This window comes from Leguminivora glycinivorella, chromosome 6 (genome assembly GCF_023078275.1).
Source record: "Leguminivora glycinivorella isolate SPB_JAAS2020 chromosome 6, LegGlyc_1.1, whole genome shotgun sequence".
Taxonomy (NCBI): domain Eukaryota; kingdom Metazoa; phylum Arthropoda; class Insecta; order Lepidoptera; family Tortricidae; genus Leguminivora; species Leguminivora glycinivorella.
Genome location: NC_062976.1, coordinates 6,403,344 through 6,419,220, shown reverse-complemented (window position 1 = coordinate 6,419,220; position 15,877 = coordinate 6,403,344). Strand labels below are relative to the sequence as shown.

General features: G+C 37.6%; 1 protein-coding gene across 1 annotated transcript in view; it reads left to right on the top strand.

Annotated features, from left to right (window-relative positions):
* The window catches only part of LOC125226965 (dual specificity tyrosine-phosphorylation-regulated kinase 2), a 93,009-nt gene that overhangs the window by 59,621 nt on the left and 17,511 nt on the right, over positions 1–15,877 (top strand). The window contains exons 8-10 of the mRNA XM_048131152.1: positions 4,110–4,281; positions 5,881–6,024; positions 6,554–6,683. Coding sequence (XP_047987109.1) covers positions 4,110–4,281; positions 5,881–6,024; positions 6,554–6,683 — 446 coding nt within the window. The remainder of the gene's footprint in view (positions 1–4,109; positions 4,282–5,880; positions 6,025–6,553; positions 6,684–15,877) is intronic.

Genomic DNA, 15,877 nt, shown 5'->3' with positions numbered 1-15,877 from the left:
CCCCCTTTACGACCCGTTTCCCCCATTATTGATCCTATTCACCCCTCAGGCCGCGGATATTTGTTCATCCCGTAAAAGTTCCCCAACACAGTTGCATCGCTTTCTTCATGAAAACCATTATAAAAATGAAAATATGTCTTATGATTTTCTGTTAAACATAAACTTTAGAAGTATAGGTATACACTACATTCAAAAGGATAATGAACAAATTCTTAGCAAAATTTCACACAAAAATGAAGTTAAAATGAGTAAAAAATCCAATAAATTTGAATGCCTACTTTGACAGACTTTTTCATGTCTGTAAATATATTATTTACATAAATCATAAAATATATTATTTAAATATAATAGCATTATATACCCCGGGAACCCTATTCACCCCAAATTACGGTATTTATTAAATTGTCACTATGTAAAATGTCGGAAAGTACGGAACGGAACCCTACACTGACCGTGGTCCGATGCGCTCTTGGCCGGTTTTTCTTATATAAAATAATATAAAAATTCACCTCCCAATTTATAATAAGTTTTTTTGCAAAAAAATCATTTTTGGCACAGGCTTTACCTTAGCCGACTGTACCTTTCTTTCAAAAATCATCTATTGCTCTCCGAGATGTCTCTAAATACCACTTACTCAATGGGGATACGACGTCTCATAACAGAGTTCCTCTGACCACCTTTCTGCTCCATCATCAGATCACCTCCATGATACCAGAATATTGCATTGTCACGTGATTTACATAAGTGTGCAAAATTTCAGCTCAATCGCAAATCGGAAAGCGGGTCAAATTTAGCTTCTACGTTTTGGCCCAAACTAAGATAAATACTAACAAGGCAAGTTGAATAAAAGCTTGTAAAAAGGCTTCTGATATCAGATTTGTAATAAGTTTACTTGTCATAGTTTATCAACAGATGAGACAGACATATGCACTGACAATACTTCACGTGTTTCGTGAGATGTCAAATCACCTCATACAATTTACCGCTCTAAGGCAACTAAGGTAGGGTTTGTTATTGCACTTTAATTACATATTAATGATTTCTAGCCCGTAAGATATATATTTGCTTTAACAATGGATAGATATTTATGCGAGTGAGAGTGTAATTTAGATTTTTATTTATAAGGAATCAAATATTTTTAAGCTACCCGATCATACAGATATTTCTGCGGATAAGGACACTCCCCACATCTGCCGTCTAGCAATCGTAGCGTCGGGCCAACTGTATGGCTAAGCCGCGCCGACGCGGCGTCTTTTTCCATACAGTTGGCCCGACGCTACGCTCGCGAGACGCTAGAAAGACAGACGATGTTTTTGCCGGTCACGGAGCATCACAAATTTTTGCCGGGAATATGTCGTCATATACTTACTTATGGTCCCTTATAGAAAATTAGATATTTTTGCACGGCCGTTCATAGTCATATAATTATGCTGGTGACTGTTCCATGAATATTTGGTCTAGTCTAGTTGAGTGGAGAAGTACCATTCAAAACGAGCGTTAACTTTCTAAACAACAATATATTTAGGTACTTTATAATTATTATTGCTTTCAACTTACGGTTACGTGTTCGTGGTATGCACAGAGTAAATCTTTAATGAAATTGAGACATTTTTTTATATATACAATTAAATTTGAACTAGAACCACTAAACCTATACCCGCTCGCATTCCCCTTTTTTCTATTCTAAGTAAGAATCAGTTAATAAGTATCTGAATATATGTATGAATAAATTAAATTGTAATTGTTTACATACAACCTGTGAAGTTTGGTTGACAAAATTTGACGTAGGTGCTGTCATATATATTTTTAAAATGACGTACTGTTAATACCAGCGTATTCCGATGAGTAAAAGAAAACATGAAACTTTTTTCAATTTAACCGAACTAGAATGAAATCATTTATACTCATTCGGTTGTGTTCGTTATTTTCTTTAATAATGTGATATATTTTTATTTATTTTTTATGCACCTTTAAACTTTAAATGAGATTGGATCTCCACCTGACATTATTGATTTACCCTATTTATTTTGAGCACAGTTTTACACTGGTATGGTTTTTCGTGTACGTACACTATTTTCTGTCAAAATATTTGTCAAATTTAAACGTCAACGCGGAGCGACCGGCGACACGTCTGCCTCCGATGAGCCGCTCAGGGCGTCTAATCGAAAGGAGAATTCTGACAGCAATGGCGAATGTATGGAAATTTTACGATAGTTTAAATTTAAGGTAAAATTTCTTTGTTGCCTTTGAGAGGAAAAATATAAAAAACCTCAAAACTTCTAGTCCATTTATCTGGCTTTTAGAATCACTTAATGTTATAACTAAAGTATTGAATTTTTTTAACAAAGTTTACTAAACGGCGACATACGTTTTTCTCATTTTAGGTCAACTTTGTGTGGGTTTAGTTATTACACCGTTAATAATTGGAGATTGTGAATAGTCAAAAGTTGTAGACACACTCTTTAAGATAATAACTACATTTATTTTATTTCATTTAATTTAGAAATGTGAGCAGCATTTGTTAAACGCCGAATGCACTTTTCGAGGATTTCGTACGACCCCCTCTTAAGATGATTGGAAGGATATCCGCCATGCGGAGTCGGGTAAAAAATCTTACCTCTTCTTTTTAACGCCCGACGCAAAAACGACGGGGTGTTATAAGTTTGACGTGTCTGTTGTGTGTGCGTCTGTATGTCTGTCTGTCTGTTTGTCTGTCTGTCTGTCTGTCTGTCTGTCTGTCTGTCTGTCTGTCTGTCTGTGTGTGTGTGTCTGTCTGTGGCATCGTAGCTCCCTAACGGATGAACCGATTTAGATTTAGTTTTTTTTTGTCCGAAAGCTGAAATAGTCGGGAGTGTTCTTAGCCATGTTTCATGAAAATCGGTCTACTATGTCGCGGTCGGGGGTTTTCTAAATTTTAATTTTGTGGTTAGGTTATTATCATCATATCAGCCCTTTATCGCTCACTGCTAGAGATGGGTAGGGGTGAGTAAATACTGAGTATTTACCCGTAATTTACTCAAAGCACCGAGTAAATACTCGTATTTACTCATTTGGGTGAGTAGAAACTGATACCTAAAAATAATAAAAAAAAATGAGATTTAAGTACTTAGTCGTGTTTATTTTAACTGTGTGGACATGTTTAAATGAGATTTATATTATTAGAAGCTTATGGGAGTCTTAGTTTGTCGAAAAAGAGGTAATCATTGTGAGAAAAAAATAGTGATAATGTTTAGTTAGCAGTTTTGTTTTAAAAAAGCAGGTATTTACAGTAAAAGTATGAGACTTAAATTAAATTGATGTTCTAGATAACGGCATGACGTTCGGAAGTGATTGTTAATGTGGCACTTACGACCTTTTATTGAGGGTTTTCTAAAGAAAACTCAAAAATGGCTCAGCTGATGACGTTTAAAGTACTAGTTTTGTGTTTTGTATTATATGGGCAATAATTTGACGGTTTCTGGATATTTTTCCAACAACGAATTCGAAAGTTATAAAGGTATAAACATTATTTCGGCCTTAATTATCGTTTTATTCCAAAGCTGTTCATATTATTAAAAAACTTTTTTACAAACATTCAATTAATTTTTAAAGACCTATCAGATGATGTATAATACACTGGTAATTTCTGAATTTTATTTTTGTGAAAAATAGTCACATGTATGGAGAGCATGTCTTTAAAATAAAATTCATATAAATTTGATTACTCAACTTAGTAGCCGATAACAAAATACACCAATATTTCTAATTTGTATTTCCATTTCAGCACGCTAAATAGTTTATACCCACCAATTTGTGTAAAAACGAGTAAATACGAGTATTTTGAGTAAATACTGAGTATTTACTCGATATTTACTCTTGAGTATTTACTCACTACCCATCTCTACTCACTGCTGAGCATATGCCTCTCTTCTACAACGCCACTTGTCCCAGTCTTGAGCTTGTCTCATTCAGTTGTGACCCGCAATTCTCTGGATGTCCGCCATTTTCTTGATGTATGCAATTTTCCGGATGTTTATATAATATTTGACTTTGAAACTAGTAACTCTACGTTATATGAAGCCTTCTATTCCAAATAGCAGTCTTCTAATGCAAACCTATGTATTTTTCAGGAAAACATCCTCCTAAAAGCGCGAGGCAGCTCGTCCATCAAAGTGATAGACTTCGGCAGTTCGTGCTACACGCACGCACGTGTGTACACATACATACAGTCACGGTTCTACCGCAGCCCTGAAGTGATACTGGGGTTGCAGTACGGAGCCGCTATCGATATGTGGAGTATGGGTGAGTATAAACGCAAAATATCCTATAAGTACGTCGCACGTCTTGTTATACGGATACACGAGTGTCCGTACATCCGCGGTTATACCGCAGTACCGGCCGAAATGATACTGTAAAAGCGTTCTAAGTATGGTGGCTTAAAAAGAAGTTAGTCCTATTCTATTACTCGTGTCAAAATTTACCTTACCCCTGAAAACTATTTAATTTTAAAGTATCTAATTAGAATTCTTTACACACTAGCAATTAACCTGTATTCCTTCTCCATCGTAATAATTACACTAATTACGCCAAAAGAAATGTAATCCCCTTTATTACGTATAAATGACGAACCAATACGTGATGCCGTCCGTAATGTCAACCAGTCGCTTGCGCAACACAATTCGTAGAAAGTTTAGAAAGGCGATCCTTGCTTCCTATAATATGATACGATGCGAGACATCTTATCTGTTATCTGTGCGTTTTTAAGGTTCCGTAGTCACCTAGGAACCAAGTGATTCCTATCTGTACGACTGTCTGCGGCTTTGCTCGGAGGTGGTTAGTGATAATTATAATGCAAATTTGGCATGGGTAAATCATACTGACAAAGTAGTAACGCAAAAATTAGATTTTTATTTAATTTTAAACATGTACAGGGTGGAACGACTGGAATGTCAATTTTTCTCCTTTCAATACAGTGGATAAGGCATCAGTAGTTTACTGAATATTCAAACATCAAAGTTCTGCCTCTATAGCGGCTCCTCAAATATCTAAAACTCATGAACGAACGAACCAAATGGTTAGGGTAAGCCAGAGGGCATTGAATTAAAATTAAACTCTTGGTAACTTGTTTAGCGACTCCATCTAGAATCTAGACAAACTACTAAAGCTTACATAATGGACATCTGTTGTGTAATTGCTGCATGGCACACATTCCAAGAACTAAGTATCAGTATTTTATTAATTTTTGATTATTTCTAATTATTATAATACATTAAATCTTAGGAAACTTCATTGAATTATCCCTAAATGAGATTGGGCATATGACACAAGACAGCGAAAAATTTTCTCGGTCAGGTTAGGTACGGTCAGGCAAGAAAGTGGTTTACCACTTTTCTACTCTATGTTAAACACATAAAGGTCGAAAAGTGGTAAACCGCTTGGCTGACTGTACGTAGTTAGAAATTTGTATCATTTAAAAATAAATAAATGAACGGCTAAGCTTCAGTTTTGGGCTCATCGACAGAAAGTCGCCAATTTCAGGAAGTGTGCTGAAGACGAGATTTAAACTGGCACGTCTGGCACCAGTGGGGTTGGAAAGCTGCCTCTGCTCTGTTAGGTTATAGGAGATTTGGCTTAAAAATCTGGAATAAAACAAACATTAAAAAAAAGTTCGACACATTTCTAGGGATTAACAGCATAAGTCATAGAAACCTCCAAAATTCCTAATTTGTGCCGTCTAGAAATATGAGTATATCAACCAGTGAACCTTATATCATAAGCCGCCAAAGCTTAGCTATCGATGGCGAATATCTACATAATTATAACATTACATGTACACCTATTTTATTTATACAAGATGTTTTGTACTTAGAAAGATCTTAATAACCATTACGCTCATTCCAGGATGCATTTTAGCAGAGCTTCACACGGGGTACCCCCTCTTCCCGGGAGAAAACGAGGCGGAACAGCTAGCGTGCATCATGGAACTCTTGGGCCCTCCTCCACCGGACCTACTCATCCACGCCACCAGGAAACGACTGTTCTTTGGTGAGTCAACCAGTACAACCATCTTAGCTGCACACAGGCTACTCCCGGGAGAGGGCGAAGAACATTACAGCTAGCCTACATCTGCTGGGCCCTCCACCGGATGACCGGACCTACGGTGGATGACCACGCCACCGGAAACAACAATCCAAATCATACACTTAAATAAGGTTGGCAGGCGTTAGGGCAAGTAATCAAAACATACTCCGCGTAACAGGACTTTAACGTTCATGATTTGATGGATGTTTATAATGCCGACATAAAACAGATAAGTGCACTTGTAAAGTGGACACAAGTCTTGACTTGACCTAGCTTCGGTTTAGAATTGACGCGCGTGACATTTGAAGCAGCTTTCAATCTCATGTTATTTAAGATAAGTAGGTTCTTCTAAACTTGTCAAAGCGGACCCCAGGCTCCCAGGAGCCGTGGCAAATGCCGGGATAACGCAAGGAAGATGATGAGGTTCTTCTAAACTGTACAACTATTTTGAAATGAAGCAATATAGGTAACACATGAACACAATTATTTGCAGACTCAAAAGGCGCGCCCCGCTCAGTGACGAACTCGAAGGGACGTAAGCGGCGGCCGGGCTCACGGACGCTGGCGGCCGCCGTGCGGACGGACGACCCCGCCTTCTTACACTTCCTGCATCGGTGTCTAGAGTGAGTACTGCTTTTCAGCTGTTCCGGGTACGTAGCCTAATGGCACAAACGCTCACGAAACGAAACGCTCGTAGATATCTATCTCCATAGCTCTTGAGTATTGGCGCGACAGAGCCAGACTACCTTTCGCGGCGTTTCGTTTTCGTTTCGCGTCGCGGAAATGCCATTCGGCTACGGCACCTGGGTGCGTAGCCGAATGGCACAAACGCTCACGAAACGAAGCGCTAGTAGATATCTATCCCTATCGCTCTTGCATATTGGTGCGACAGAGCCGGACTACGTTTCGTTTTCGTTTGGCGTTGGAGAAATGCCATTCGGCTACGGGGCCTGATCTATAAGAGCCAGGAGGTCTATTTCAGATACCTACTATAGACGTACGAACGTGACATACTATTTCTGTCAGTTACACGTCGTCTGACCTACTGACGCTGATAGATAGATTATAGGTTTACAGATTTTGCAGGACCACATATACACTGGTCAAAAAGAGAAATAAAAAAACAAAGTGTGATGTAAAGCTGCAATTTTGGTATGTTATTTGGGGTCCTTGGGGGAATGTAGGGCTATATTTTGCAAGCAAAAAAATGGTGTGCTAACTTCGTAATTTAAAAAAAAAAGTAAAAAAATCAGACTTTTTTTGGTTTTTGCCGTTTTATTAAAAAACTATGCGTTTTTGGTCAAAAGTTGCTTTGTAATGTTGAAAGCGCATTAAATTCCAAACAGTTTGACATCTTTTTTATCAATGTCCGTCAAATATTTTTTGAGATATGAAGCGTCAAAAAAAGAGCATTTTTCCTCTTTCTATGAAAATATTTGTTTTGCTAATATTTTGAGACAGATATCAGCAAAACAACTCAGGCTACTACATAAATTGTAAAATAAAAATGTAGAAATTTTCAATAAGACCAAAAGAGTGCCAGTTATTAAAAAAAATAGGATTATATCATAAGTCTAGTTTATACTAGACTTATGATCTGGATCAGAAATAATCGGTGGATGGTAATGGCCACATGGGATAGTTTACATATATTTACAGGAGGCGTAGCGGAGAACGAATTATTATTATTTGGGGGCTGTTCAAGTATTACTCAGACACTTATTTGCGTATATCAACATTTATTTAGTAAGTTAAGTTTACGATCAGAAAGACCTCAGGCTCGCAGCTTGGCGGAAAAAAATATTTATGAGTAGAAAACCCTCATTAATTGAATCAGATTGTTCCGAAATTGTTATTGTACGGACTGGTTTTTAAAGCATATCACTGAGGGTCAATAACATCGATGCAATCTCACGAGCGTTGTCGTGGACGTGCCCGAATCATAGTATTCTCCGTTTAACGAAATATCAGTACATAGTATGTGTTGTATTGCACGCGCAGGTCTCTCACCGCCGCCCAGGTGTAGTCGGACCATAACTCGATAGTATACACTATACACGCTTGTACAAAAACTGAGGAACAGCTGTCTTTTTACGCTGTCACTACATTTGGCGAATCTTCTAGCCAACATGTTTGCCCTTACTGCGGTGGCTCGCCTCTGCCTTTCTATGTCCTCCTGGTCTTTTAAACTGGAGAACAAGATGTGGCCAAGATATTTGACTTCGTGTACTCTCCGCAATTGAACTCCATCAAGCAAAAGAGGTACATGTGTGGGCATATGTGCTGCCTCCATGAGCATAAATTCAGACTTGTCCGGATTGTATCTCATGTTATGCTGGCTGGCGTATTTCTCGCATTCTGCAAGTAACTTACGCATAGCTCCCACAGATGGTGCTAGTAGGACCATATCGTCTGCATATGCGATGTGATTTATCATTGGCCCATTGATGGAGCAGCCAACCTCGGTACTGGTCAAAGCCTGCGACAGCCCATCCATGTACACGCTGAAGAGAGCCGGAGACATACTGCCTCCTTGTCTCACGCCACAGTTTAGCCCGCTGGCTGTGGACAGAGTTGACTTCCATCTTACTACGTTCTTCTGCTGAGAATACCACTTCTCCAGTATCTTAATAATTGGCGTGGGCGCTTTCCGTTCCCGTAGTTTATTCCACAGCAATTGGTGGTCAAATACAACTCAAGTGGACTTTCTATCACTACAGGAGTTGTGCCATCAAGATGCAGAACCAGGAAAATGTAACTAATTCTGTTTTTTTTTTTTCTAATTTACTAAACTTCAAAATTTTACTGTATTTTATTTCTTCATTAGTAATAGTCAAATCGATGCAAAGTTAGCTTAGACAATTTCTTCAGATAAACGGATATCAAAGAAAGTAAGATCGAATAGATAGCACTTTCAACCTAAAACTTTTACCGTAAACTATTTTACCTTAACCAATCTACCAGACTCTTGGCTTCTCTATTTATAGATTTTTTTTTGTTTACCAAAGTAACTATTCGTCTTACTGACCTTTATTTGCACTAAAACTAAAGCAAATTAAATTTTATAAAATGTTATATTGCAATATATATCATATCATGAAGTATTTTGCAGATATTTGTCTAAAATATTGGCAAAACGCTACATTTTATAAATGCGTCAAAAATTAACCTTTTTTGACGCTTCATATCTCGAAAACTATTTGACGGACATTGATAAAAAAGATGTCAAACTGTTTGAAATTTAATGCGCTTTCAACATTACAAAGCAACTTTTGACCAAAAACGCATAGTTTTTTAATAAAAAAATAAAAACCAAAAAAAGTCCGATTTTTTTACTTTTTTTTTAAATTACGAAGTTAGCACACTTTTTTTTTGCTTGCAAAATATAGTCTTACATTCCCCCAAGGACTCCAAATAACATACCAAAAATCCAGCTTTACATCACACTTTGTTTTTTTAGCCGATTTTCATGTAAGATTTGACCGGTGTAATAGGCCCAATTACATAGGCACAAGGAGCCAATTTAGTATAAGCAAATGACTTACACTTGCGATATGATATAATTTTAAATATGAACGCCTAAGGGCTTTACTCGTAATATAAATTTCATCATAGACATTAAAAGTAGGAAGTATTCATGAACTTATGAACTCATAGATATAACCTGAATCATTTTACTAACGGCATTTATGACAGTGACGTGACGGGTTAAAAATTTAACCACTCCCTTTCCTCCCATGGCTGTCGTAGGACTGTGGGATATGCGTTCTATTGTAGTGTGGATGGACTGCAATATCACGATTTATCAACCCTTCAATTGCCAAGAGTGGCACTGAAACCCCGTCTCTGTCACCCCGTTTGGATTGAATATAGGCGTGGCATGAGTTTATGTATACAATGTACCTCTCGGACACTGGCGATCGAATATATGAAAGAGGCGCGTTCCTAGCACACAGTCTAATCTCGTTTAGGTGAACGCGTACCATGCTTGTATGAGTGAAATATGACAGGTCGACTGTTCGCGTTTCTGACTGGCGGTAACTGTGAGGTAACCGAGAGGGGGCGGACGGCACTTTCAGCCGGGAGCGGGAGTGGCCATACTGTACGATAGTACTCTTTATTATACTGTGGTAGAGGTTTGACTGTCTTTTGTCTGGATTGTAAGAAGCCTTCGCTTAGTGCGTTTTCACATTTTCCGATCCGATATCGGATGTCGGACCGATATCCCATACATTACAGACGCCGTCTTGGATTTTTTCCATTGAAATCCTTCCGACATCCGATATCGGATCGGATAATGTGAAAACGGCCTTAGTCAATAGAGCCAGGGGCGGCTCACTCCGCGATTCTATCGCCGCGCTACAAGTACATGTCGGCGGCCGCGAGTTCGCGGCCCATTCAGTGGTGACGACCTTCGCGCAGCGCAATAAAATTCAATGTCGGCTGCTCGCGTGCGGTCCGTTTGTTAATGTAGGTAAGAATTTAGAATAGCAGCATTTTGTGAACATCAAAGGAGTGAGCCTTCTGTAGGTATTTGTACTATAATATATTCCTAACTATAACAAGAAACTAGCATTGTATGCAAATTATATTAAACTAGGTTAATTAGATAAAGCTTCCGGTTGCCAATAGTCGCAAAATTACCCATTATGTAACGACATTAACATAAGGCGACATTTTAAATATTTCCTTCATTCTTATTTGAATCTTATTAGTATAAAAATAATGACGATATTTCAAGTAATTCTGCAGGTTAACATTAATAACTTTAATGAGCCACAATACCATAGATCGTAATCGTAATTTTAACTAATTTTGTTTATTTATTATTAACTTCCGCGTTAATATCTTTATAATTGCTTTTCTAGCTAACTTACGTAAAGGCCTTTTAGTGGCACTTAGCGTAAACGATTTAATAAACAATCAAACTTCAGTAAATATCTCCCGTAATATTGAACATCGGTCTTAGAAAAAACTTGAAAGAAACCTTATTGACTCCCAATTGCGATTTTAACTGATTGTTATGAATTTCAGAAAAAAAAATGTCAACTGTCGACTCTGATTTGAACACATGAAATCTGCTAAAAATAAGAAATTAAGATCAGAATCGGCCTTTAGGAAAATTCCGGCGTTACGTCACGCACTCACTTGTTTTGTAGAGTACCTAATGTTTGTCAAAAGTATTTAAAATGTACTTTTCATCTACTTGAAGTGAACTAGAAGAATCTTTTTCAGTAAGGTGCATCAGGGTAATTCCGAAAGTCGTCTAATTTCGAAAGTCGCATAAAAATTACCATTATTTCCATCATATCAAGATTCCCTTTTCGGAATTACCCGAGCATTTCTGTCATTCGGAATTACCCTAATGCACCTTACCTAATTTTAGTCTGACTGAGTATTCAGAAAGCTTCGTAAAGCAAAATTTGTCTCCCCTCGATTCGAACTTTAAGATATATGAATTGTATGAATTGTATCTAATGAATTGATTAAGTCAGAGACAAAATATACATTTTTCCGAACAAATAGGTACGTGACGATGACGTTTGACTCTGATGCTCTGACATATAATTAGTTCCAAATGCTTAGGTATTTATACTATTTATACTTCGTATGCGACATAGGCCGTTACGATACGTATGTACGTAGTATCCTTTACGCAGGTAATGTAGGTATATACATATAAGTGAACTTATACATATAAGTAAATATTATTCAACTTTTAAGATTCTCAAGATTTATTATTTGTGACTGTTATGAGAGTAAATCAAAGAAGTAAACTTAACTCACTTCACACACTCGCCATATCGGGCATATTTGGAGCATGTAATGTCATACTGCGATCGCCAGATACGGCATCCTTCTATTATCGACGAAGTTTTTGTAGTTTTAGAATGTTAAGTTAACCCTTAGCCAGCGTTCCCACTTAAGCGTTGCGTGTCTCGGGGCGCGCAACGGACGTCCGCGCCACGCCACCTGAATGTAATTCAAAAAACGTCTCCTCAGTACATTTTGTATAGGAAGGGCGTAAGACGCGCCCCAGGTGGCGTGGCGGCGCGTCTTACGTCCTTCCTATACAAAATGTACTGAGGAGACGTTTTTTGAATTACACTGAGGCGGTGTGGCGCGGACGTCCGTTGCGCGCCCCGAGACACGCGACGTTCTGATGTGGCCGGTCCCTTACACTAACATTACTCATACAATTAATTGCCTTGAGAAGCTAAATAATATACATATAGAATAATTAAATAAAGTAATGACTGTAATGAGTCTATCGCGAATTGACTTTTTTTACTTTAACCTCATAAAAATACGTAACCAAAAACGTGAATGGTTTAAAAGGTAACTACCTACTTAAATATTGAGGTTCTATTTACATAGGGCTTTTAATACTTATTTTATAATTCATAATTCGATATAGATAGATTTGAATTTTAAGGTGTATTTAACTTTTATATTACTAAGACAGGAATTTTGAAAAGAGGAAATGTGGGACACCCGGGTGGAAAGTGTCCTCGTAGGCGTCCCAGATATCGCTGAGGAGTCTTAGCCGAGGATGCCTTAAAAGCCTTGTCCGCGGTCGGCATACCCAACTGGCGTGAAGTGGCGCCGGATAGGGCAGAGCGGCGATCTCTTGTATCAGAGGTCAAGAAAGGAGGTTTAGAAATCGTACCAAAAATGTATTACTTATAATTACATACATACAACATACAATCACGCCTGTATCACATAAAGGGCTTAGCCAGAACACATGAAACTACTAAAGCTTCAGTGCCACTCTTGGCAAATAAGGGGTTGAAAGAAAACGAACCTGTAACATTGCAGTGACAGGTTGCCAGCCTCACTTACTTATAATTAGCTTTTATAAAATTGTATAGTCCCAAATTGTTAGATTTTTGTTATATTTAGCATTTCATTTTTGATTTTCCTTTTTGATGTATGTCAATAGCCGAATCATTTTTGTTAAACTATCTTAAGTAACCGCGATACAGGCTTTGCCTAGTGTGGAAGTCACAGTAAATGATAAAATTGTAGCTATTCCTTTTCTTTGTAAATAGATTATTCTTATTCTTAAGAATGTCCGATCCTTTTTGATTCGCTGAGCCAGTGAAGTAGTAGTTATTATTATTATTATTATGAGCCTATTGTGTCCCACTGCTGGGCAAAGGCCTCCCCCCTCTTTTTCCATTCCTCTCGGTTTTGTGCGACAACTGACCAGTCTCTCAAAAAGGAGTCTAAGTTATCCCGAAGTAGTAGTAAGACAGGAATTATATTAGCAGCATTACATTTAATTCCCTATCACCTAATGCCTTTGCACAGTATTATAAAAACGGCACCGTATTATTAAAGTGATTCATGAACTTTATCAGAATGCGGATTTAAATTGCCAGGTTAAACTAACCTATTGACCACGTTCGACTAATCACCAGCCTACGTACGCCGGCCGCGGTCAAAGGGTTACATTACGTAACCGTTGCGTAATGTGCACATTGCTGGCTCGCTTTAAATGGACGCTACGCAGATGGCAAAGTACACTTAGATTGAAATGGTCGTCTTTTTTACGCATATTACGAAAAAGATTAATTGATTGAGTAAGATGTGAAAATTCAAAGAAATTCGTGCATTGAATGTTATACAGTACTAGCTCATGCCCGCGGCTTCGCTCGCGTTAGAAAGAGATAAAAAGTAGCCTATGTCACTCTCCATCCCTTCAACTATCTCCACTTAAAAAATCACGACAATTCGTCGCTCCGTTTTGCCGTGAAAGACGGACAAACAAACAGACACACACACTTTCCCATTTATAATATTAGTATGGATATTACCACCATCCATGCGGGCATTTATTAAAACCTATAACACCTAATATGTATATCATTTAGCAATCGTTTACGTTTATCAGCAAATCATAATTATTTTCCCCTCACTAGCTCGGAAACACGTGTTTTGTCCTTTAATACCAGCGGGTAAAAACGCATTTTATCCACTAGTGGGTAAAGTAATTTGTCCTTGAATAAAGTCAAATTAACTGCTTTAAAATTGATAAAAGTAGGTGATTTTTTTTTATACCACGTCGCTGGCAAACAGGTATACGGCCCGCCTGATGGAAAGCGGTCACCGCAACCTATGGACGCCCGCAACTCAAGGGGTGACACGTGCGCGTTGCCGACCCATTAGAAACATGTACACTCCTTTTTTGAAGGACCCCATACTGTAGTTCATCGGGAATACCGTGAATCTAGTAATTAAGATGATTTACCACCTGTGGAACTACTCGAAGCAGTGATAAACGCATTTTTTTGCGTTGTAGTTTCCTCGCTATAGTGAGGGTAAAAGTTTTGTGTTACCACTCGGGTGCAATAGTTATTTGCTCTACAAGGGGGCAAAGTAGTTGTTTAACCGCACGTGCCAATATTGATACCTGAGCAAGGGAAAGATTCCAATATTGAACCGCGAGCGTAGCGAGTGGTTCAAAAAGTGGAATCTTGAGCGTTGCGAGGGCATCAAAAGGCACGAAGGTTAAACAAACTTTGCCACCGAGTGAAACAAAGAATTTTTCACCACACCAACACGAACAAAATACTGACTATAAATCATCAAAATAAATCAAATCCGTCAATTTATTCAATATTTATGATTCAAAATCATCATTTATCTAGGTAAAATCTAGCAGCCAGATTAAGACATGGAGTTAAAATTTGTATGAAATTACTTTGCCCCCTTGTGGGTAAAATGCAATTTTGCTATCTTCGAATGTCAAATGCTGTTTTCGAATGGCAAAGAAAGTCTTTACCAGTTGGTGTGGTGAAAATGTATTTTACTTCTCGTTGTCAAAAAACTCGCAAGTTCAGGATTCTATTCTCGAACCACTCGCTTCGCTCGTGGTTCAAGTATAAAATCCTTTCTCTTGATCGTTTTTCAATTCAACACTCGGCGTTAAAATACAACTTTGCCCCCTTGTGTAACAAATAACTATTACTTATGAAGTCATAATAAGAACAATGATAGTTATATCATTATTCATTATGTTGCGAAATACCTATCTACCTACTTTTTTAAATATGTAATTCATATAAAATAGTAACATGTCAGCCGTAAACATGATAAAAGTAATGAACTGGTTGCCATAAAATAACATATTAATTTTAATTACTTGTCATTATTACACCTATTAACTGGTTACGGCCAATCCGCGGGCCTCTACATGTTCAGAGTACTTTCTAAGTTATATGTTATATGTGAAGGCCCGTTATATAAAGTAGAAATCAAACGCATTGAAGAAGAGCCAGGAAATGGTATGGGCTCGATCTCCGTTTATTTGTACTGGTTAACGCAGGGAGGGATTTGCCGGGCGTTTACAATAGGGAACTTGACTGTAGTTAAAATAAAATATGTTATACCATGCTCGAAATAAAGGAACAGATAATTATAAGATAAACATGGACATAAGTTATTTTTAAATCCAATTTCTATTGATTAAGTCAGTTAGAAATATATAAAGTAAACTGAGTTGACCGTGACGTCACTCAATTCAATTTCATATAAATTCCATATTAGCAAGTCGTTCAAATTCGTTTTGACAGTTCTTAAAAAGAAGCTGAATTGACTAGGAGGCAAATAGCCTATAAATACATATTACGAGTATTTATATGTAGATTGAAATATAATATAAGTACTTACGTAGATAATAGAAAATATACCTATGACTATATATGATTACTTAACATAAAAATGCTCTCACCAGAATTCGAATCAAAGACCTTTCATACACAGGATCATATATGTAGATGCTTGCAACGCTGTTTTTTTATTACAACGA